Source organism: Malaclemys terrapin, chromosome 2 (genome assembly GCF_027887155.1).
Source record: "Malaclemys terrapin pileata isolate rMalTer1 chromosome 2, rMalTer1.hap1, whole genome shotgun sequence".
Classification (NCBI taxonomy): Eukaryota; Metazoa; Chordata; order Testudines; family Emydidae; genus Malaclemys; species Malaclemys terrapin.
In genome coordinates, this window is record NC_071506.1 from 170,242,945 (window position 1) to 170,267,966 (window position 25,022).

At 44.0% G+C, this 25,022-nt stretch overlaps 1 protein-coding gene across 1 annotated transcript in view; it reads left to right on the plus strand.

Annotated features, from left to right (window-relative positions):
• GABBR2 (gamma-aminobutyric acid type B receptor subunit 2) overlaps positions 1–11,434 on the plus strand; it is an 847,514-nt gene extending 836,080 nt beyond the window's left edge. Inside the window, exon 19 of the mRNA XM_054020335.1 lies at positions 8,665–11,434. Coding sequence (XP_053876310.1) covers positions 8,665–8,830 — 166 coding nt within the window. The 3' untranslated portion in view covers positions 8,831–11,434. The remainder of the gene's footprint in view (positions 1–8,664) is intronic.
• Positions 11,435–25,022: the final 13,588 nt, after the last annotated feature.

Genomic DNA, 25,022 nt, shown 5'->3' on the forward strand with positions numbered 1-25,022 from the left:
GGAGAACTGGAGTTGATGGGAGAGTGCTCATCGGTTGATTTATCGCGTCTAGACTAGATGCGATAAATCAACCCCCGCTGGATCAATCACTGCCTGTCGATCAAACAGGTAATGTAGACAAGCCCTAAGGTTGCGTGGTTCTTTGCCTTATCCCAGTAACCAGAGTTGGCAGTGCAGACCCATAGAGCATCGGCACACCTTTTACAAACTGGCTGGTCAGGCCTGATGTTCTTGGTTTGGAATCAGAGTTTTCCTTCTCCTGGGTGCACTGTCTAGTACAGCTGACAAGCTCCATCTGCCTGGTAGAGGCAGAGAGAGGTTAAGTGACTTGCCCAAGGTCACCCAGCAGCCCCATGGCACAGTCAGGGATAGAACCCAGGTCTCATGCTGTACCCTGCACACTGGACCATATTGGCTCCCTTAAGGCTGCATGTTGCTTATACAAAAAACTGGATCATATTGAAAATTGTAAGGGCAGAGTAAAATATGTTTAATATAAAATAAATTGAATCTAGTATCAACATAAAATAACAGATTTTGATCTGATCATAATATTTGTTTTAACGTGCAATTAAACAGCCTCCCTTTAAAAAAAAATTTTTTTACCTGAAGCTGCTGCAGAGTTTCCAATCTGTCATGGTGGAGTCATTCAGAAACCAGGGGACTCCGCCATAGAATTTAGGTCTAGATTTCTACGACGATCACAGGTCTGTGACAGGTGGGCAGATCCTCACCCTTTGGTAAATCCCCTTTGCACTGCTGCAAAATTTCCTTAAGGCAGCAAATGAGGATTTCCATATGATAGGGAGTGGTCCTGGACAGCAGAATGGTTTCTTGGGAGCCTCTATCCACCAGCACAAGTTAGAGCAGCCCAGTTCAGCATCCAGTAGCCCCCAAGATTGGGACCTAAGGGGGACAGAAAGGTAGCAGCAAGACACCACTGTGCCCCACAGTTATGCCAGGCATTTGTCTGGCTCACTACAGGATTTGACGTAGCATATCTAGTTTCTGTTGTCAAAAGTGCACGTGCATTGGTGCATAAAGCTATTGGAGAGATTTGTGGATCAGACTGTGCATCTAGCCATACTTTATGTAACTTATGCTATATGATGCCAGCTATGACCGAATCCACAGAAACATGGATTTTACTATACCTGTAGTGCCCTGATGCAGGAAAATCCACAGGGACCCGAATTGCCAGTGCATTTTGTTATTGGAAAAATATACTAAGAAAATATTTGGTCAGTTCACAAAAGCAAGGCCCACATTAAAAAAGGATGCATGCACAGTTTGGTGAGATCGAGCAGTCTCCCTTAATGTGTGGGTATTAGGTGCCTTTTCCATTTCAACCCCATTTACAAGACATGCTGTAGTGTGCATAGATTAATACACAACCGATTAACGTAATACTGTTATATTAAAGATAGAGTTATATCATGAAAAGATATCCAAACACAAATACTCCAGAACTCCTAATGCATATTAAGCACAAAAGAAATCACCATTTTGTTGGATACAGCAGCCTTCCTTCAGGCTAATGATAGGTGAGGGGAAAATGAGGTTCCACAAAGGTAATGGTCTTGAATCTTCATTGCCTTGCATTTTATACAGTCATTTATACCTATGCAAAGCACTTAATAAAGTGCTCCTAAATCGAAATGGTAGCATTCTACACGTATTTTGCACAGATATAACAAGCTCCACCCTTTGCTTGCAGCTGCTGTCACCCTACAAATCATTCATGTCAAGTGGTGAAGGCACATGCTACACTTGTGTGTTAGCCAACATCGTGGCTGATACTACAGACCTCCAGAGGTGAAAAGGAGTGTCTTTAGTTTAAGTTACAAAGCAGGCTCTGAAGATGAGCTGTAGCAGACACACATCCTCTGCAGATTGGACACAGAGGACTATGTGTAACACACACCGAGCAGCCACATCCCTTTTCCACATGCTGGGGAATGCACAGATGGGGTGGCACAGAGCCTTCAGCTCTTCAGTTCATTCCCCTGTGCAAATTCACTGGTTTCCAGAAGCTTTGGGGCACTACAGCAGCTAGACTGGAGGCAAGGAACTGGTCTAAAATTTCTCTCTGTTTTCCTTTTCCAAACTCATGCTCTGTGCTGTCTGAAGGGTCTTTTCTTTTCATTTTAAAATAAATGTTTGTGTTAGTGATTCTCTATCACTATATTGCACCTATTTTAGGGAGATGCTATTAATTTTTGTACTTGTTAAGCAGGTTTTGCTATTTAGGTTTCATACCACTGAATGTGTACCTATAGGGGAACCATAACACTTTTTAGACTCTGGGATTAGGGATCTACAATTTTTTATTTCCTTTTTAAGAAGAGACCATTTCTTACCTAACCTTTGTGTTCTCCACAAGTAGAACTGCACTTCTAATGTGTCCATGCTCACTTTTCCAGCTTGAGTTGTGGAGTACGTGTCTTTAAGGTTACTAACACTCGGTAATTTGGTAAAAAGTGAATTGAAGGTTGAAATAGTTGGGGTTGATCTGAACTACCTGTTGGTGAAGCAGTTTAACAATTCTTTAGGGACACTCAGTAAAGTTCAGCAAATAGACCTCAGGAATGTGTACCTAAAATAATTAACTCCAGAGAGCTAGAATTAAAATAGTTAAATATTTCCACTTCACGCAAACCTAAGAGACAGTATGACCATTTGCTTTGGAAAATGTCAACTCATTCCTTCTGTACTAACCAAAAATCAATTCACTTCCTTTTGTTATCAGCATACAACACTTACAGCTCTTCAAGTTCTGAAGCTTTGCAATGTAAAAAGAGGAGTTTTCGTTTAAATTACCTCTCAGCATTACCAATATATTTGAATAATTAAAAATCTGACCCTTCATCATAAAGCTGAATACTAACTGAAGGCATTAATCAAATACACGTTGTAGGCATGTATGAAACTGATCACTGCAGAAAGTTCTTCCACTTAAAAACTCATGAGTGCTGTTTAGATTAGGTCACTTTCAATCAGAATCTTAAAATTGAATTTTTCTTGAGTTACTAGGAGTTAAGTCAGTATTTCTAGAGGAAAGCTGATCTCTATAAAAAGCAACAGAGAGTCCTGTGGCACCTTTAAGACTAACAGATGTATTGGAGCATAAGCTTTCGTGGGTTAATGCCCACTTCTTCGGATGCATCTCTGTAAACACAGCTTTAGATCATTTATCTAACTAGTGGTTCATTTACATAGGACTGGAAGGGCATAGGTCAAACTCCAGTCCCCTGCAGTCACAGGCAGTCATGTCATATAATCCTGTTCATAAATGTATCAAGTTACATCTTAAAGCTACTTAGGTTGTTTGTCCCCACAAGTCCCACCGAAGGAGATATCAGGCTAACCAGCCTATAGTTACCTGGGTCCATCCCATTTGAATTCCCTTTTTAAATATTAGCACAGCATTTGCTTTTTTGCCCCAGTCCTCTGGAACTTCCCCAGTGTCCCAAGGACCAACATTAATGGTTCAGAGAGCACCTCAGCCAGTTCTTTTAATAATCCTGGGTGCAAGTTAAACATTGTAAAATCTGCTGGACTGGATAACAGTTGTTGATTAGTACCCACTCACTCTAGTTACTGACAGAAAAGTATTTCATCGTCATTGTAAGATGTGAATACCTCATCCTTTCAAATACAGAATAGAAATATTTATTGAAGCAGTAGCTGAAAGCAGTGCTGTCACACCAATTTAATTCATAAAGTCATGGGGGATGGGAGAAGCCACAAATGACTAAGAACTTAATAATTTGTTGCTAACAAACCATGAGTCTTAGTGATGTTTGAACCTGGTGATATTCTAAACAAAAAGAGCTCCAAACCATGCTTGTAGCTCTCTCCACCACTTCACATTGACTTAAATATTCTAGTCTTCAGTGTGATGTTTGGAGTTATTAGTGTGTGTGCTGGTTGCGTTGATTTGTGTTGAAGTGAGGGAAGGTTTGTGCTGGGAGATTTGTATTGATTTGTGCAGTTGATGATGAGGGTTGTGTGATGCCGTGAGATGCTATGTGCGTTTGGGGTTATTGTGTGTGTGGGTTGTGTGATGTGATGGCAAATGAGGGATGTGTGCTGCCATAAGGAGTTGTGTGTGTTTGGGGTTATTGTGGGGGGGGTTGTGTTGTTTTGTGCAGGTTTTGAAGAACTGTGGCAACTGGGCACACAGGTGGGGCAGTTGGGCCAAGTAATCCCCCATCTGTGCAGTCTCCTTTACACAACTCATGAGACTGCTGCATGCAAATTAGCTATAGAGTAAGGGAGATGATTGGCTGAGTTACCTCTGATATCACAATGGTTGAGGTGGACTCTTGGCATGTCACAGTTGCATGTGTTACTGAAATCTACTCTGTATTATAATTCTTAAAGTCAAAATAGCTGAGAACTTAAAAATTGGATGGGAACAGACTGTAAGCACACAGAGTTCTCAGCCATGCTTGTAGCTGTTTCCATTGCTTCACACTGACTCAGACATTCTAGGCTTCTGCATGACACACAAAATGACAATCCTGGAATATTTTTATAGCTGCTTCTTCCTTCCTCACATCATGATTGACAGTTTTACCATCCTCATCTAGTATTGAACCTACACTATTGCTAGGATTTCACTTGTTCCCTATAAATTTAAAGAATATATTTCCATACTGAAATGAAAAAACATCTATGGTCTATTCCCCATACCAGGGGCTCCAGAACAGGGAGACTGGGGGGACCAGAGCTATGTCCTCCCACTTTTTACTGGCCGTAAGGGAAAGCAGCAGGGGGAGGGGGCAGAGAGGAGCAATTGGGGGGGGGCATGGTCTTGGGGGGAAGAGGTGGTGTGGGAGCAGGAGTTCGGGGGAGAAGGGCAGTGCGGGGGCAGGGCCTCGGGGGATGGCATGGCACAGGGGGCAGGGCCACGGTTCAGGCACCTGTGGCCCCCACACTTTTAGGGCACTTCTACCCCTCCTGCCCCGTCCAGTGCCCTGACTTGTAGCTGCTCTGATCGCCGAACTCCAATTGACTTCAGTTTGAATTGTACTCCCGAAGCAGTTTATATTATCATCCATCTTGGGCTAGTTTTAGCAATGACAGGGATTTGCAATATAATCTATAGCTAATAAAATACTAAACTCTCCTACACCAATACCTGGTTAGCCCTACATTTTCAAAATGTCCAGTAATTTTGAAATCTCAGTTTTTATGCAGCCATCTTGAGCTCATGAGCAGTCATCATGGAAAGCTATGGCCACAAGATGTAGGTAGGGAAATGCAATTCAGGTTGAATACAATTCCATACAGAGTAACTAACTGTAGAAGTTGAACTCTCACCTTCCCTTTAGACATTTTACCCCCAGCCCTTGCAAACTATGAGCTAGATATTTTTTTAAGACAGAGTTTTTGCATAAACTGTTATGTTTATTCCAATCCTCTTACCAGAGGCTACCCCTCTGGAAACAAAGTTTTCAAGTTAAAGTAAATTGTAAGTACAGTTAAAGCAAAATTGCCACCCACTGCAGCCAATGTTGATGTAGTCAGACATGCTTTGTCTGTGGCATGGCTGACATTTAAATGGGTGAAAAATCCCATTCAGTCTACTATGCAACTGAATTCTCTTGGAATAGCTTCAAATAGCTCTTTACAGAAGAGTTTGTAATAGTCAAAGTAAGCAGTTTCACTGGTGGGAAAATAAGCTTTGGCAATTCTCTTTTTGACCCTGCACCATAAACACAATTAAAAAATGCAACATCAAACTAATAAGGATTCAGCACGTGGAATCAGCAAACATGCCACCTCTGCACTCCTTGGGAACCGGCATGATTCAATTGATACCACCAAAATAGTGTGACAGAGTAACAATAAGAGGATTTAATTTAATCCACTAGATGTAATACCATCAGTAGCATGAGAAACAGTGGACGTTTGTATTTCACCAAACATTTAAAACATTGAAAGGAAATCTGCAGAGCCCTGAAATGTAAAGTTGAGTCTATCTGTCCATGGTGTTGCAGATTGCAATCACTTACACCCCCTATGTTTGTCTGATGTATTGCAGCACAGTAATGCAGCATCTGAACAAAGCCAACAATTTTAAGTTCTCCATAGTAACTAATTTTTGGTTCATGAGCCAAGCAATGGGTGACTGGTAATCTATCTCCATTTGACAGCATAATGTACAAACAACAAATGCAGATCTAGTAGAATAAGAAAGATCATCAACAAGCAAGCATTCAGGCATACATTTTTTTCGAATGACTTGTCCACTTGGGAAGGCTATAAGATGTGAATGAGAAGTGCTATAGTTGTACTGGTATAATCCCCCATGTAGACACTCATATTCTGGTATAACAGTGCTTTTTTCCAATTTAGCTTATGTTGCTTTGCAATCGGTTTAAGCTAAAACAAACAAACAAAAAAGCACTCTTGGTCTGGACCAAGAATGTCCACATGGGACTCATACCAGTATAACTATAGCAGTTTGGCCATACCAGAATAATTATACCAATATAAGTGGGAAAATCCCCCATGTGGACAAGCCCTAAGTAAATTCCAGTTCTTGTGAAAGGTGCTAAATTGACAGCCCTGGAAATTGAAGACCTCAGTTTATCCACAGTACAGAAAGAGCACAGGCAGAGACATCGGCGGTGGCTGAAACTTCCCCTGGGAGAAACCAGCTCTTTGTCCTGCCTCTTCCGCCCACAGCCCTGCCCACACTCCATCCCTGCTCTGCCCCAGGCCCCTCCCCCACCCACCACTGACTCACCGCTCATCTCTTCACCCCCCCTGAAACCTCCCCCTCCGCTCACCTCCTCACGTCCCCCCGCAGACCCTTTCCCCACCCACCACGAGGAGACCCCCTGTGCAGCTGGCTCACTGCTGGACTCCTCACCCTGCTGCTGCCCCTGTGACACCCTCTCCCCATTTCACCTTAGGGCACTAATAACATTCCCCAGGGGAACTGAACAGGCAACAGGTATAGCTTAGTTACCAGATAGATTCTCCTCTGCGTGGCAGGGAGTTCTGTGTATGCTGTATAGAGAGGGATGAAAAGTCAGGCTACCTGTGCCAAACTGAAGCCTAATCTCTCCTTTTGAAAAAGTGCTTGTCATTGACAGCCTGCACTAAGGCAGTAGGTTAATCACCTTTCTTACACAGAATTCCCTGCCAGACTCATTTACTTAAATTGAATAAAATGACTAGATCAAGAAATAAACTCACTGGCTATGTCAGCTCCTCTTTGAGCCAGGTTAGCAGTTACTGCTTCTGGGTACAGAGAATAACTGAAGGGTCCTCAATTGGAAACTGTTTTTAACCCCAATAACACATTTTCCTACACTATAAAAGCCAGCTGAATGTGGCCAAAGGCTTCCTGGGCATTGGCAAATGCCTGTTACATGGCTTCATTACCACTTTAATGGCTCTTTAACAGTTTCAGTGATCTGCTACTGGGTCTCTGGAAGTCACTTATGTAAAGTTACTCAGGGATCTCCTCTACTAGCCTCCTCACTCCCCAGACTGCCACTGACTCCCCGCTCGCATTCTCACACACACCCCCACACACACTGGGGAGTAGGGGGTGAGGAGAGACACAGCCGGTAACTGCGGGGATCTCCGAGGGCGGAAGGAGATGGGATGGAGGAGAGGAGGAAGATTCACCCCAGGCAGCAGCAGCAAGCCATGGGAGCCTTGGGGAAGGGTCAGAGCAGGGAGGGGGGCACCACAGCCCAGGTGTCCGGCAGCAGGGACAGCTGTGCTGGGGAGGCAACACCTCCCCTTGCCTATTATATCCGCTGCCCATGCGCAGAGATAATAGAGGTTTCCACAAAGCAGTCTGCTAGTACGCCTCGACTCTGTTCTGGAAGGACCTCCACCTTCAGGGAGGAGAGATTAGTTCAAACTCCATGTCCTCACTCTTCAGCATCTCTCTTAAGACTACCATTTATGATGGTGGGATCTTGTGATGTGAAAACCCGCCCACTAGGAAAATTGAATGCCTAAAGTTAAGCTCCAAATAGACAGTTAGGCTTGATTTTTTCATGGGGGCTGAGCCGCCACAGCTTCCATTGACTTCACTGGGCTTTGAGGGATGCTCAGCATGTCCCTGGATTGGGCCCAAACTGAAAGGTAGATAAACTCTACAAAGTGACCTATGGGTTCCTTCCACACCTCCATATGCACTTATTTGCTTTAGATGGATTTGAAAAACTGACTTCTTTAATTCTAATGTTTTTGAACTAAAAATACACATAGATTGGAACTCGTTCATTCAGTTTCTGTTCTGTCTAGTTATCCAGCCCTCAGAATGGTGGTAAATCAGCCTGTGAGTGTGCTCTGTTAGCTAGTTCATCCTCATTGCAAGCTAAAAGTTTTTTTCCAAACATCAGCAGTCTAACATTTAATCTCAAAATAGCTGGGAATTTTAGACAGTTGTGGGATACTTGAAACAAGCCATTAGATTCTCCTGTCTTGTCTAGTCTGTCAAAAAAAACTCCCAAAAGGGAAGTTGGTAACAGCAGTGGTATATCTCAACAGCAGCAAATGTAATGTTCTTGGCATTAACCCTCTCTGTAATAGCAGAAGTCAGAGAAAACCTGCAGAGACATCACGCATTTGACATATTCACTTTTCCTCTTCTGCTAACACCTCTTTTTTTTCCTCTCTCTACAGTATACAACGCCGATTGTCTTTACAACTGCCCATTCTTCACCATGCCTATTTGCCATCCATAGGAGGAGTTGACGCTAGCTGTGCCAGTCCATGTGTAAGCCCCAGTGCCAGTCCTCGGCACAGACACGTGCCACCATCTTTTCGAGTGATGGTTTCTGGCCTGTAGAAATGGGAGATCAGAGCTTCCTGAACTGCTTTTAAGTACTCAATGACTGGACTGAACATCAGACGTAGAACTCTGCTATAAACATACTATTTGCTCTTACCACACAGAGGAACTAGGGCTAAGGCCATCATCATGGGAGTACCAGTGTAACTCATGTGGAAAGGCGAGAGCAAGAGAAACCTGGAGTTTCATCTGTAGCCTTATTCATGGAGCTTTTATTTCTTCACAAAGAAGTCATTGAAAATATTTCTTCCCAAATTTCTACTAGCAACGAGGAGGCTGGGAAATACAAATCTTGCAAAAAATGAGACAATTAAAAAAAATAAAAACCACTCAACTGTCACTGTTACATGGCTGCTGAAAACATGGAACTATATGCTGTCCATGAAAGAAAAATAAAATGGTAGAGCTATAACATTTATTGAAATAGATACACTTCATTTTACAAAAGTTGTGTTAAATTGTTGGAAGCATTCTGCACTGGTTAGTCTTGCTTGTTTTCATTTCAGAGAGGATTTTCAGTGGGAAAGGGGGATTTTGAGAAATGATTCCTGAAGTGTGATTGAGACTCTGTGTTGCTAATAGCAGGGTCCCCCTGTAACTAAAAACTATACATAGGGCAGAAGCAGAGGTTGTAGCAACAGCCCTGAGGCGTTACCAGCTACAGAGTTGCTGTTCCGAGTCAGAGCTCTTTACAGTTCTCCAGGGATTAGATGTGGTGATTGCCAGGTTCCCATGCTGACCATCAGGGACTTCATTTTGACAGAGTTTCTGCCTCTCTTTCAAAATAAACACAACCAACCGTAATATACAAAGCTGGCAGAAAAAGTCCTAGGGCTGCTAACTCAAGAAGCTGAGGATGGATGGGTAGTAAAGTCTTAATGTCACAGGGTGGATTGATTTTCACAGTTTGTTTGAATTATGCCACACATAATTACAATCATATTAATTTAGTAGACAGGGGGTGGGTGGGGGAACAGGGCACAGCACCTTGAGGCTGCAGGCAAATTCTGCAGAGTGCATACACAATAATATACACTACCTTTGCTTGGTACCTGGGTGTGTGACAGTTGTAACTGGTAATTGGTGGTATAAACCAAGTTTGCCCATAGAATATTTTATTTGAATATGAAAAATAAAGATGTGGAAAAAGCATGAATTTTAATCTCTCTGTTGATAGGGACTGATCATTTTTCATATTTGAGCACATACCTTAGCTCCACTCCCCTAAGCAAAGTTGTTCTAAGGTATTATAGTTGTAAGATGTTTTAGCTCAGTGGGGCTCAAACTTTTTTACTGGCGACCCCTTTCACACAGCAAGTCTCTGAATGCGACCCCCCTAATAAATGAAACACTCTTTTTTATATATTTAACACCATTATAAATGCTGGAGGTAAGCAGGGTTTACGGTGGAGGTTGACAGCTCACGACCCCCCCCCCCCCATGTAATAACCTTGCGACCCCCTGAGGGATCCTGACCCCCAGTTTCAGAACCACTGTTCTAGCTGAACCAATCTTAGAGACATTCTCATGGACTGTAAGTGAGGCCTAATCCCAGCCTATTCTCCAGTATATTGTCAGTGTGATGTATCACGGCCTTGTCAGTTATTAAGACCAGTGATTTTCTTAAACCAAATAAAAATATTGTCTAGCTAAAAATAGCAGTGGTGCCTCAGGCTGCACTTGATGTCTTTAACCAATGCCTGCCCACCTCCCACATTCTGAAGTGACTATTCCACAACACTCCCAGACCAGAGATGACTAAAGAGCAGCTTTCAGTATCTGCACAGGGGAGGAGGCTCATTAACTGAGGGACTTAATTGCAGCTTTGACAAGCAAAAATCTTTACCACGTAGCCAAAAATAACCATAAATATAAATCTTCCAATGGGAGCATCACAAAATATTTCACTTGGCACATACAGTAAGAGAGATTATGGAGGTACCTGTAGCTTTTAGAACAAAAACATGTAAGTATAACACAGGTAAAATAGAATTCATTACTCTGTTTAAGCATTGATGTTGTCACTCAATGTGTGTTGACAGTATTCTCTTTATGAATTTAATCAGGGCCTGGTTTATTTTTAAAGGAATCTGTTAATTTGTAAAAGAGAAAAGGACAATATTGTATATAATGTATACACAAACATCGCTGTAGAAATATTAATCCAACATAGCAGGAAAAACTCAAAAGTATTGGCCTGATGGAGGTGAGTGTGTGTGTGTCTGTAACTTTGTGAATACTGACTGTGTGCCGTTTATTAGGTTTAAACCATGCAGTACATTCTTTGTCTCAATGATACTGTAGTTTCTCTCATGACATTTTTTTAATTTCCTGCAGCATAACAAGACCCACCAAGTGAATATAGCTATTTAATGTTTCTGTTCTTTTCTACTGCAGCAAAACAGTACTGTAAATTTATGAAGAGGCTGTGCCCCAATGGCATTTTCCAATGATGTTAGTGCACAAATGCTTTAAACTAGACTGGAACTGCCAGAAGAAAATGTAAATGAAAAATTTCTTGTATACCCTTATACTGCATGAGATCAATTTTTAAAAAATTGTTGCAAATCTGTTTTTATGAATAAAATATAGAAAATCTAACTTTGTGTAGCTTGATGAGTCCATTGCCTCTCATCCCTAAAGGAGCAGCAAACCAAACTCTGGAGAAGGAGGGATCACAACACATCTTGGTAATAATACAGAAGAGTAAAAATGCACACTAATAGTCTAACTGAGTGCACATGTACCAAGATACAATAGACCTGCTTGCTTCAACCCTGGTTGTGACTATAAATGAAGTTTAGAACCTTGTCTATATCCCTTTCTTTGGAATATCCACCAAAGAGACTAGAAACTGTGAGGGGCCAATTTAGACATTCTAAACATTTACATCTGTAACCCCCAAGGAGCTTATCTGGGTTCGGGCTTGGTGTGCATGAGCCTCAGAGAGAGTCGCTGTCCCTGGGAGGAAGGGGGACCAAGGGCAGACTCAGAGTCTGCTAGGCAACCAAGAAGGAGAGAGGAGAGTCACTGTTTAGAGCCAAGGAGGCTGGCAGGGCACCTGCTCAGAAGAGGGGCCATGTCTGAGAGAAAGAAGGGGGTCAAATGATTGACAAGGGAAAGCCTAGACAGAAGAGTTAACCTGACTAACACTAAGTGAGATGCCATCCCCTGGGAGCCCTGGAGGGGGGAGAAGCCATTTTGGAGCAGTCTGGAGCCAGCCATAGAAAGGGCAGGACTGACTGTGTGGGGAGCTGATGAGTCCCAGGCCAGCATGCAGGGTACCCATGAGAACTGGCCTCTGGGAACCTGGGAGCAGGATCCCTCAGCTTGGCCCTTTCCCTCTTCAAAGTGACTAGGATTGCCAACTTTCTAATTTCTGAAAACCAGACACCACAGCAGAAGTGCTGGAACCGCCCCACACCCTGGCTTCACCTCTTCCCCCGAGGCCCCACCCCTGCTTCACCTTTTCCTACAACTAGATTTATTCAGACTAGAAGGTAAGCAAACCTACCTAGGTAATACAATTGTGGCAATGTCTGCTTCAGTGAACAAGCTGGTTTTAAGCAGACTCTATCATTATTTCATGAAAGCATGTGCTAAACCTCTCTGCCCCTTCTTGCACAGGCAATAGATTTCATGTTCTAAATTGGGTTCTTCTGTTGGCTGGGCTACCCCATGTGTTTTCAGGGTGCATCGTAAGCCAGGGCAAGGGGAGGGGAGTAACCAAGAGAGCATGTTTATATGGAAATGGGGAGAATCTTCAAGCCAGTGTACTGAGTGATTTATAAACCAAGGTGATAGGAGACTGATATCAGCAAAAAATAGGTTTCCCGGCAAATACCATTCTGATTGAACTTGGGTCATATAGACCAAATGGTAAAAAAAGCATAAGCACAGAAAGGGGTAAAGCATGCTGGCTAAATGGGAACTCAGTGTAGAATACAGCCAAAGCACCGCTGGTATGAGAAACTCAGGAAGATAATACTCCAAATCTCATACAAAAATTTACTGAGCAATCCAGATTTAATTAGGAAGCAGAATGTGGGAAACCTATGTCTTTGAGTTCACTACTGAAGAAAAACACTGATCTGAGGGGAGGGTTACCATATTTCAGTTTGCCAACTAGAGGACACTGCAGAAGGGTGAAGGAGTGGGGGGGGGACAGTTGTGAGTGTTGAAGGGGTTACCTGTGGTGGGGATACTCACTAGAGGTGGGGAGGGGCAGTGTCAGTCTGTGTCACGGTGGGAGGGCAGCTGGCCAAGGCCAGGACTCAGCAAGAGCTGTCAGTCAGTGCCTCCCTGGGCTGGGAACTGGGGCTTGGGTGGGAGCTGTGGCTTGCAGGGGAATGGACCAATCAGCTGCAGATGCAGGGGTGGGGCCAATTGGGAAGTGGACCAATCGGGACTGTTTCTGAGCTCCAGCTTGTCTGCTCTGCAAAAACCCCAGTCATTTCCTGTTATTTGAAAAATCCGCCCAGACAGAGAAAGGAAGCTCGAAAAAGAGGCTATATCTGGGGAAACCCAGATGTATGGTAAACCTACCTGAGGGGAAACCTATAGAGGTGTAGTTTTACTGAGGTTTGTTAAGGTACTGAGGTATTCACAGCTGCTGCATATAATAGTTCCAGTAAAGTGGACACCGTTCCACATTTGGCACTGAGTTCTCAGACATTGTATAAAAAACAGCATTTCTTGCAAAATGCTCAAAAATCTGCCCAAAGTTGGGAAAGAGATTCCCCCCCCCCCCAAACACACACACACCCCTTCACTTTTAAGTTTAAAAGATAGTGTCCCCATTTCCCAGTATTTTATAATCAAAGCAGCTTGGGAATCAACTGTGATTATTTCATGCCATGTAACGTTATATGTAGCATTTGTTAATCACAGTAAAACGTATTTTGTCCTAACAGTCAATCACCTCCCACAAGTGTTTGACAATTAGGCTTTTTATACCAAGTTAGCTCTTGTCCTGCAGGCAGACACACCCCCACCCCCCACCCCCGCACACACACACACACACGCTTAACCTTTACAGATCTTCATCAACTTCAGTGGGATTTCATGCAGGAGTTGGGGATTGCACACATGGGTCAAATTGCAGGATGGGGGGGGGGGTTAGTTTTTTTGTTCTGTAACTGAGGTCTGACTACCCCGACTTGTTTAATCCCTCATTACCTGAGAAAACTGACAAATTCATTCTTTAGTTTAAATGTTGTGATTTGAATTCAATTCAGCTTCTTCCATTTACTGACTGTCTTTTCCATCTGTTGAGGTTTTAAACACTCATATTTATTATTCCTTTATCATCATATAAAGTGCACATGGCCTAAGAATATCAGAATTCTGCTGTGGCACCAATAGAATTCCCTTGAAAACTAAGAGAGTTGAGAGCAACAGAAGGGGTAGGGCTACATTTATAGAAGAAAAAGATCCCTCTTAGCCAGGGGCCTAAGGGTTGCAGCACAATTGGCTCAGCTTTGACAGCTTAACAACTAGTCAGTCCCACTTGCAGAGCTCAGAGAAATGCTGTCCCCCCAAAACAGGATGAATGTATTAAACAGAAAGAGGCTGGGCAGCTCGGTGTCCACACAGGATGAAGTTGTTGCTGATGATGTAAAATTTAAAGTATGTCATTCGGCTGCGTCAGTTCAACTTGAAATGGATGGGCATGCTGCTGCAGAGCCCAGGAGCGATAATGGCAGGGATAGGAAGCAGCAGAAGGGCACGAGTAGGACAAGCGACCCAGGATAGTGGCCTGGAAAACACTACAGGGATGAAGGAGCAATTCCAGTGTGTTGCACCAGCACCAGTTCCTCATTTGTGATTCTGTAAGAAACGAAAATTGAGCCAAATTTACTCAAAGGCAGTCCTTGTCAAAGGGCACAGCTGAATCTACAGTCCATTCTGCAAGGTGGCAGCTGCCTCCCCTCTCCTAGGAACCCCACAGTCCGCAACAGAGTCACCAAAGGTGGCACCACCAGCTGGGGTGTGAGATGAGAAAGGGAGCCAGGCATGCAATGATTCAGCACTCTCAAAGAGCTTCCAGGACCAGGACTCACATGGCGTGCCTGCCAGAATGTGACACTGCTTCCTTGTGGCTAGTGGTGCCCAAAATATGCCCTGCAGTGGGGCTGCAGGTAGCACGCTGCTGCACCCCGGCACCTTGGCAAATTACATTTTCAAACTGGGAAACTAGGCAAGGTGCTGCTTGGAACCGTATTGGTGGGAATAAGGTGGGTTGGTGAGGAAGCAGGAGGAACAAGAGCTGCCTTCTCTCACCCCTTTTCTGACTGAAAGACAAGGACACTATATAGTGAGGGCCAGGCCAGGAGCAAACTGATTATCCCTGTTAGCCCTTCACTGTTCACCTCCCAGGCCCAACCTCTCCACCCCCCAACATACACATCACCAGTTCACCTATAGCCTCATTCGCCATTTGACCCCATTCTCTCCTGTATGAAACCCAACCCCTCTCCCTCAACCTCCCCAAGGCTTCTGAGCACCCATCAATCCAACTTGCTCATAAACTGCCCCCTCCCCCCCGCACACACACACAAGCCCTGAGCCCCAGGCTGAGAACCCTGCCTCGTCCTACTTAGCCTGTGCACACAGCTCAGAGCCACCCAAGAGCTCTAGACCCTTTCCCATACAAAGCCAGTATCAGTCTCCCCTCCCCACAGAGCGAACGAGAGTGCTCAGAAAGCCCATCCCCAGGTTCAGAAAATGTCCTTCTCCTTCCTCACCCCCACCCAGCTCAGCAGCCTCCCTTAGCCCTCAGGCCAGAAACCTCTACTAATTGTTGTTGGATCTAGAGAAACAGAAGGGAAAGACTGTGGGTGCAACAAGTAGGAAATGTGCATGTGTCTATTGGCTGCTGAGCTGAATTAATCCTGCAGAAGCATGTCTGTCCCAGGCAGCGCCTCCTCCCTCAGAAGGCCCACAGTGTATGTGCTGGAGGGTTAGGACACCCCCTGACAGCAGTTGGTACCACACCCTGCAGCACATTTAGCCACACTCCACAGTATTTACAGTGGGCAAGGGTCTTTTGACATTACTGTTGGGAGCTAGACCCATTAGTCCCTTGTAATAAGTGGCCTCTGGTATTTGAACTTCAGTTACTTAAATTGTAGCAAAGGCATCACAGCACACACTGGAGACAGGAACCATCTGTTCTAAGAAGGGGAGTGAGTCTTTCCTCCATGCCAGGTAAATTAGTTGACATACTATTTAGGCCATGTTTACACTACCACTTATACCAGCAAAATATATGTCGCTCAGGGGTGGTAGTGTGCACAGTGTTATGTTGGTGTGAGAGCTTCTCCTATCGACATAGCTACTGCCACTCATTGAGGTGATTTTACTATGTTGACGGGAAAGGTCTCTCCCATTGGCATAGAACGACTACATGAGCTATCTTACAGCTGTGTCACTGTCAGCTCGCTAGCATAGACATGGCTTAGTTTAAGACGGTTAAATGAACACGAACTGCTAGGAGGAACCCACCACAGCTTCTGTAAAAGGAAAGTGGCCCTCTCCAATCTATTACCTGTCTTGTGAGACCTACTGTTCCTGTTACTTATAACATGACTGTACAGGAGAAAAGCTCTTCCCGCCACAGAGGTGAAAACTGCTCCTTCACCCTGAGAAATCCTTTAGTTTGCCCCCAAAACAGATTCTGCAGCTCATCAAATAATATGTCATCCAGCAGGAGCAGCAGCCAGGCAGAGCTGACAGCAGTCTCTCCAGCAGCTCTGAAAATGGATGAAAGCAAGGAACAGCAAGAACAACTTGGCAACTGCCTCTTCACTTTGCAAAAATGCACAGTGTCTCTGGCTGAGCAAGCAGCACTGCTTCAAATGAAAAAGCTCCTGCATTAGACAATGCTTCTCTTCAAGCAAAAAACTGCAAGGGAGCTGAAAGTGATCAAAACCACAGTGGGTAAGTCTTCACTACCAACCTTAAAGCGCTGCCGCGTGTAAGCACCAGCACTGGGAAAGAGCTCTCCCAGCGCTGTAAAAAAACCACCCCCATGAGGGGAGTAGCTACCAGCACTGGGAGCAAGGCTCCCAGCACTGTAGCACTATCTACACTGCCACTTTACAAAGCTGAAACTTGCATCACTCAGGGGGGTGTTTTTTCACACCCCCAAGCGACAAAGTTTCAGCGCTGTAAAGTGGCAGTGTAGAGAAGGCCAGTGTCTTTATCTTAAAGACACAGTCACATCTCCTAAAAACATCATCTCTTGTCTTAGGGTATGTCCACACTACGAAATTAGGTCGAATTTATAGAAGCCGGTTTTATAGAAATTGGTTGTATACAGCCGATTGTGTGTGTCCCCACATAAAATGCTCTAAGTGCTCTAGTCAGCGGACCGCGTCCACAGTACCAAGGCTAGCGTCGACTTCCGGAGCATTGCACTATGGGTAGCTATCCCACAGTTCCCGCAGTCTCCGCCGCCCATTGGAATTCTGGGTTGAGATCCCAATGCCCGAATGATGCAAAACAGTGTCGCGGGAGGTTCTGGGTACATGTTGTCAGGCCCCTCCCCCTCCGTCAGAGCAACGGCAGACAATAGATTCGCGCCTTTTTACCTGGGTTACCTGTGCAGACAACATACCACGGCAAGCATGGAGCCCGCTCAGCTCAGCTCACTGTCACCATATGTCCTCTGGGTGCCGGCAGACGTGGTACTGCATTGCTACACAGCAGCAGCAGCTAACTGCCTTTTGGCGGTAGACGGTGCAGTATGACTGGTAGCCTTCATCGGCGATCTGGCTGCTGGCAGCTGTGGGGCTAGCAGCCGTAGGGCTGCATTGCACCAGCCCTTTGCCTTTTGCCTTTTGGCAGTAGATGGTGTATTACGACTGGTAACCGTCCTATTACAAGTTGGATCATCGCACATTAGCAGAGTCTTCCCTGAGCAGCAGATCGTGCAATAGGCCTGAAGGCCATCGTCATCATACAGGAAAAATGTGGCTATCAGTCTTAGTACCCTAACTGCCAAGCGCCCAGTATTTGCTGCCAAGCACCCAGAAGATGCCGAGGGCTATCAGTCATGCTGCACCGTCGTCTTAAGATGTAAAAAATAGATTTGTTCTGTATTCATTTGCTTAAAGAGTTGGTCATGTCTTTAAGCACTGAATAGGAGAGGGTAGACCAATATGCAGGGGAGGATGACAAGTGTATAGTTCAGGTCAAAGCAATCACATTCCTGATCTGTAGAGAAAAGGAGCGACGAAAAAAATGTGATGATCCAGAAAACAGAACTTATGGCCTCCCTGAAAAAGATCAAAATCACACCCTGGGTTTTAAAAACATTATGCTTAAGAACAAACAAACAAACTGTACTTACAAGTCTCTGCACATAGAAAGAATTCACAAGCACCCACCCAGAAACTTGGTAACAAACATGATCCAGTGATCCACTGTATTAAAAATAGTTTGACTTCGAAGGAAAAGAAAAGAAATCCTCCAGGTAGGATGGACAAAAGGCCAGATATTTCACTATGGTCAGAGAATTTCTATGGCTCATGATTACAACTTTTAGTTCAAAACCTCTCAGAAGACACTTAGCCCTAATATGGACACAGAAAAGAGTGGGGTGAAAGGGATTGAGTTAAGTACCCCGTACTCCAAGACTTTCTGTCTACAGATACAATATCCTTAATTTATGGTTGGCTATGCCCATAGTGAGAAGACTGGGAATTACTATTCCACCAATTTGGACACCATTAAATTAGGCTTGAACAAAGACTTGGAGTGGATGGGTCATTACACAAAGTAAAACTATTTCCCCATGCTTATTCCCCCCCCCACACACACATACACACACACACACACACACACAGTTCCTCATATCTCCTTGTCAATTGCTGGAAATGGGCCATTTTCATTACCACTACAAACAGTTTTTTTTCTCTCCTGATGATAAAAGCTCACCTTAACTGATCACTCTCCTTACAGTGTGTATAGTAACACCCATTGTTTCATGTTCGCTATGTATATATATATCTTCCTATCAGGGGAGGTTCTATGTTTTTTGCCGCCCCAAGCATGGCAGTCAGGTGGGCTTTGGCGGCATGCCTGTGGGCGCTCCGCGGTCACGCAGATTTGGTGACGTTTCTGCGGGAGGTCTTCCTGTCCTGCGGCTTCAGCATACTTGCTGCTGAATTGCCGCTGAAACCGCGGGACTGGACGCCGGCGGACCTCCCGCAGACATGCCGCCGAAAGCCGCCTGACTGCCCCCCTCACAGCAACCAACACACTGCCCCCCGCCGCTTGCCGCCCCAGGCACGGGCTTACTGCGCTGGTGTCTGGAGCCGCCCTTGCTGCCTACTATATTTTCCACTACATGCATCCGATGAAGTAGGCTGTAGCCCACGAAAGCTTATGCTCAAATAAATTTGTTAGTCTTCCAGGGAAAGGCTTTTGTTTGTGCTCTTTGTTCAGGAGTTCGTTCACTCTTGGGACTGAGAGGGACCAGACATCAATCCAGTTTCTCCACATCTTTCTAAACAAGTCTCTCCTATTTCAAACTTGTAAGTAAACAGCCAGGCAAGGCATGTTAGTTTTACTTTGTTTTCTCAACTTGTAAATGTACCTTTTACTAGAGTGTTTATCTCTGTTTGCTGTACTTTGAACCTGAGGCTAGTGGGGGGTCCTCTGAACTCTTTAAGTTTGATTACCCTGTAAAGTTATTTTCCATACTGATTTTACAGAGATGATTTTTACCTTTTTTCTTTAATTAGAAGCCTTCTTTTTAAGAACCTGATTGATTTTTCCTTGTTTTTAGATCCAAGGGGGTTGGATCTTGATCCACCAGGAGTTGGTGGGAGGAAGGACGGGGGATGGTTAATTTCTCCTTGCTTTAAGATCCAAGGGGTTTGGATCTGTATTCACCAGAGAATTGGTGAAGAGTCTCTCAAGGCTACCCAGGGAAGGGAATCCACTTGGGAATGGTGGCAGCGGACCAGATCTAAGCTGGTAGTTAAGCTTAGAAGTTTTCATGCAGGCCCCCACATTTGTACCCTAAAGTTCAGAGTGGGGAAGCAGCCTTGACAACATATATGGCTGGAGTGGTTCTGCAGGCCTCCACTTCCAGCAATTGCCAACAACAAACCAACCAATATTAGACAGGCACACATTTCCTTGTTCAACTATCTGCCCTCCCCAAGGGCTGGTTCATAGGACTCATAACATTGTTTCCCCTCCACTTTAAAGTATTTACTATACTAATTACAAAACCAATAATAATAATTAGTAATGCATTTCAAATGGCAAATAATAATAAAGAAATAGGCACTCAATCACTATTACACTGTATAATATTTCCAGTATGTAGATGGACATTTCTCATGTATAGAATGCCTCAATTCAAGCAATGAAAAAGGTAATTCCACCATCATTGCTGCATTTTCAGGAACAGTTTTTGGTTCAAATCTGCCATTCTGCGATGGGAACTTGCACAGTCTGTCCATGAAGGCTGTCTGTAGTAGTCGATTTGTTGCAGGCTGATGCCCCTTCAGACTTCCAGAAACTAGCACGGAACCTAACTGGGCATTTTCCAGAGGCAATTCCATTCTTGCTCTCCAGAGCTTACCACAATCCCTTTTCTCAGTGATCCATATGTTGGTGCACAACTTTGCTATCCCTAGAATTACCATGTAGGAGACTGGTCCTGTAATATATTGGATGATAGCTGGCATCCAACTGAGACCAGGACCAGAGTTTTTAGTATAGAGCTTTGCCAACAGTAAAACAACATTCGTTAGCATGTTTGTCATGTTGTTGCTTTTGCTTCCATTGTTTCTGCTGTATTTTTCCATTAAGTATGTATGCATCAGGTGTAACCTTCACCTTCATTTCCTTCCCATTAACATCGCTGCTGGGGACAGGCCTGTGGTTGACTGCAGTGTTACCCAACAATTAAACAGGTAACTTTCGTTTCTATAGTAACTCCACGTTTTCTTTTAATACCCTCTTTAAATGAGTGTCTCCTCACACCTTCCTCCTTCCTGGCAGGGTTGCCAGGCCAGTGTGGAAGAAACATTCTAAGCGCAAGGTAACCCCACTTACTTGGGAGATAGTTGGAGATGCCCAAGAAATAACAAAAACATAAAATATATCCAACTCAGTAATTATATTAAGCAGGAAGTAAATATAACCCATTTGACGATGGATGGTAAGATACTGATGTAACATGTTAAATGGTGTTTTGAGTCATAAATCTTTGGAACTCAATGCTAGTAAAAGAACTTCCAATATCTTATACAAGCATTTCAGGTAAAACACAGAGTCTAAAATTGGTCCTTAGTTTTTCTATGGTGGTTTCTCTAATGGATGTATTCATAATGTATTCATCCATTTGGAATGTGCATCCACTAGTATTAAAAACATTTTTCCCAGAAATAGTCCAGCATAATCAATATGTACTCTCCTTCCAGGCTTATCTGGCCACTAGCAAGGATAGAGTGGTGCCACAGTAGGAGCTTTTAGACTCTCTTGCCAAGTAGAATAGGATTGCTCTCATTATCAATATTCATCTTTGGCCACCACATGCAACTCCAGGCTAACTCTTTCATTTTAGTGTTACCTGGGTGTGTCTTATGGAGTTCATCCATTATTACTTCACATCCTTGCTTTGGAATGATAAGTCAGGCTCCTATAGTACACTATAGAATCTTGCACACTAAATTCACTGCATCATCGGAGCTCCTGTTCAGCTTTTGTCTGGGGTCATGGCCTTAGCACAAGTTCTCTAATTTTTCTGAGTACTAAATCTTTACAGTCCATGATTTTACCTGGAACCTAGAGGTGTACTGAGATAGCCCATTAGTAATACTCTCTGTTCACTTTTGTCTTTTTCATGTGTCTCCGGTAAAGGCAGCCCACTTAAAGCATCTGTGTTTCTCAACTTCTTATTAGCTTAGTATACAATGGAATAGTCATAGGGTCTTAATGTCAGTGCCCATCTCTGGATCCTGGGTGATGTTATGGGTGGCATGGCTTTCATCTCATTAAACAATGAGATATAGGGTTCATGATGAGTACAAATTGTAAACCTATATATATATATATATATATATATATTTGTAAACTTCTGAACCCCAAAGATAACAGCTAATCCTTCTCAATCTAGCTGTGAATAATTATGTTCAGCTCAAGACAGAGTATTAGATACAAATCCAATTGGTTTCTCTGACCCATCTTCCATTTGGTGAGCTAAAATGGCTCCAACTGCATAAGGTAATCCATCACAAGTCAATATTAGTTCTTTGTCAGCAATTGTAGCAATAGTTTAGAATCCTGCAGCGTTTGTTCCTTATCTGATTTCCAGTACTATTTAACCTTTAAAAGTAACATATACAGAGTCATTAGAAACATTAATAAGTTTGTCAAAAACTTTTACAGTAGTAATTAAGTAAGCCTAAGTAAGTCTTCAGCTCTGAAATATTCCTAAGTGCTGGGGCATCCACAATTGCTTTTACCCTCTCACTCACATCCTCATTGAGTATCCACTTTTTATCTCAAGTATATCACTTAATGCTCCAGGAAGGAACACATTACTTTTTAGGAGCAGACCTGCTTCCTTTAGCCTTTTTAACACGTCTGCTAAATTCTGTAAATGTTCTGTATCGGTGGTACCTGTGATTAATACATCATCCAGATATACAGTAGAATCTCAGAGTTATGAAAACCAGAGTTATGAACTGACCAGTCAACCACACACCTCATTTGGAACTGGAAGTATACAATCAGGCAGCAGCAGAGACACCCCTGTCCCCCAAAAAAGGCAATACAGTACAGTACTGAGTTAAATGTAAACTACTACAAAAATAAAGAGAAAGTAGCATTTTTCTTCTGCATAGTAAAATTTCAAAGCTGAATTAAGTCAATATTCAGCTGTAAACTTTTGAAAGAACAACCACAACGTTTTGTTCAGAGTAATGAATATTTCAGACTTACGAACAACCTCCATTCCCAAAGTGTTTGTAACTCTGAGGTTCTACTGTACTGCCACATGTGCAGTTCTTTGAATTAATTTTTCTGTGGTACTTTGGAGAGTAACAGGAGTTGAGGACACACTGAGAGGTAACTGATTATATTTAAACAGTCCTTTGTGAGTATTTACAGTGAAATATTGCTTGGAATCGTCTTCCAGGATGATCTGTTGGTAGGCATGGTTCAAGTCTAAATTTGTAAACAATTCCTCTGCTGCTAAAACTGCAAAACTGATCATTTTTGGAAATGAATACTGTTCTAATTGTGATCTGATTTACAGTCAAATTATAGTCAATCATCACATATGCATACAAAGCCATCCAGTTTCAACACTGGACCTGTTGGTGCAGCCCATTCAGAAACTTCACAGGTTAAATAATACCAGTTGCCTGTAGTCTTTTTAACTCAATTTCAAATTTGTTTCATGGCAAAGAGTACAGAGCTGGGTCTGAAATAACAAGACATGACATTTGGGTTTACATAGATTTTAGCAGTAGTGCCTTTTAAAGTGCCCATCTTTAAATATTCCCTAATGTGTATTTAAAACAGTTTCCAGAACTAGATTATCTTCCCATTTCAAGTTATGTCCTTGTCCTATCCAGTCCAGTGAAAGATCAACTGATCACCATCTACCAAGCAAGTTAGGACCAGTGCCTGCAAACCCTAACAACAATAGATGTCTTACTTGGCTCTGGAGACAAGCCTTCACAGTGGTGGCTCCCAGTATCTTTAATCAGTGCTTAATTAGTGCTGGGTCTTGCAGGTAGGGATGAGAACCAATTGGTCCTCAGTGATGAAAATTCCCAGGCTGGCAGGGAGGTCACGGAGATCTGGATAGTGGCGAGGAGACAGTCACAAGATGGTGCAACAAGGAGCCAGTTGTCCAGGTAGGGGAATAGGGAGTGGCCTAGACTGCGCATGTAGGCTGCAATGACGGCAAAGACCTTTGTGAAGACATGGGGAGTTGTGGTGATCCCAAAGGGGTACACACAGAACTGGTAGTGGGCGTGTCCCACCGTGAAGTGGAGGAATTTGCGCTGAGCGGGGTGGATGTCTATATGAAAAAATGATGAGGGAGAGTGTGACCATTCAGAAGCAGAACTTGCGTATGAATTTGCTCAGCAACCAGAGATCCAGAATGGGGTGGCAGCCACCCCACTTTTTCAGCACAAGGAAATAAGGGAACCTGGTAGCAGCGTGGGACGCATTCTATGGCACCCTTCTGGAGGAGGGTGTCTGCTTCCTCTTGGAGGAGATCGCATTGGGAAGGATCCCCAGAGCCACCATGGGGCGGGCAACATGGAGGGAATGAGAGAAACCCTATCAGGTACCCTTGGTGAGCAACATCCAGCACCCAGCAGCTGGTGGCGATCTTGCCCCAATTGTGGACAAACAGGGCAAGACAGACCCTGAAAATGATCTGAGGCCCTGGGCAGCGGGTATAATAGGCAAGGGGAGACTGTGCATCCCCTAATGCAACTGTCTGTGCAGCCTGACACCTGGGCCATGGTTCCCCTTCCCCTGCACCTCTTCCGCTCCCTGCTCTGACCTTCCCTGGGGCTCCCACAGCCTGCTGCTGCTGCCTGGTGAGTCTTCCTCCACTCCACTCCATCCCCTTCCCCCTTCGGAGGTCCCCGCAGCTGCCAGCCACATCCCTCCTCCTCACCACCACCACCCAGCACGTCTCTCCTCCTCACCCAGGGGCACGGGGTGTGTGTGTGTGAGAGAATGCAAGCGGGGAGTCAGTGGCAGTTGGGGAGTGAGGAGGTGAGCGGAGGGGATCCTTGAGTAACTTTACACAAGTGAAAAAGCCTTCCAGAGACCCAGTAGCAGATCACTGAAACTGTTAAAGAGCAATTAAAGTGGTAATGAAGCCATGTAACAAGCATTTGCCAATGCCCAGGAAGCCTTTGGCCACATTCAGCTGGCTTTTATAGTGTAGGAAAATGTGTTATTCGGGTTAAAAACCATTTGCAAACAACCCGTCAGTTATTCTCTGTATCCAGCAGAAGTATTTTCGACTAACCTGGCTCAAGGAGGAGCTGACATAGCCAGTGAGTTTATTTTTTGATCCAGTCTGAATGTAAGTAACACTTATCAGGGTTTCTCATCTCATACTTTCTTATTCTTTCCCAACTCCATTTAGCAAACAATGAGAGTTTTGGCGAAAACTCACAATTTCAAA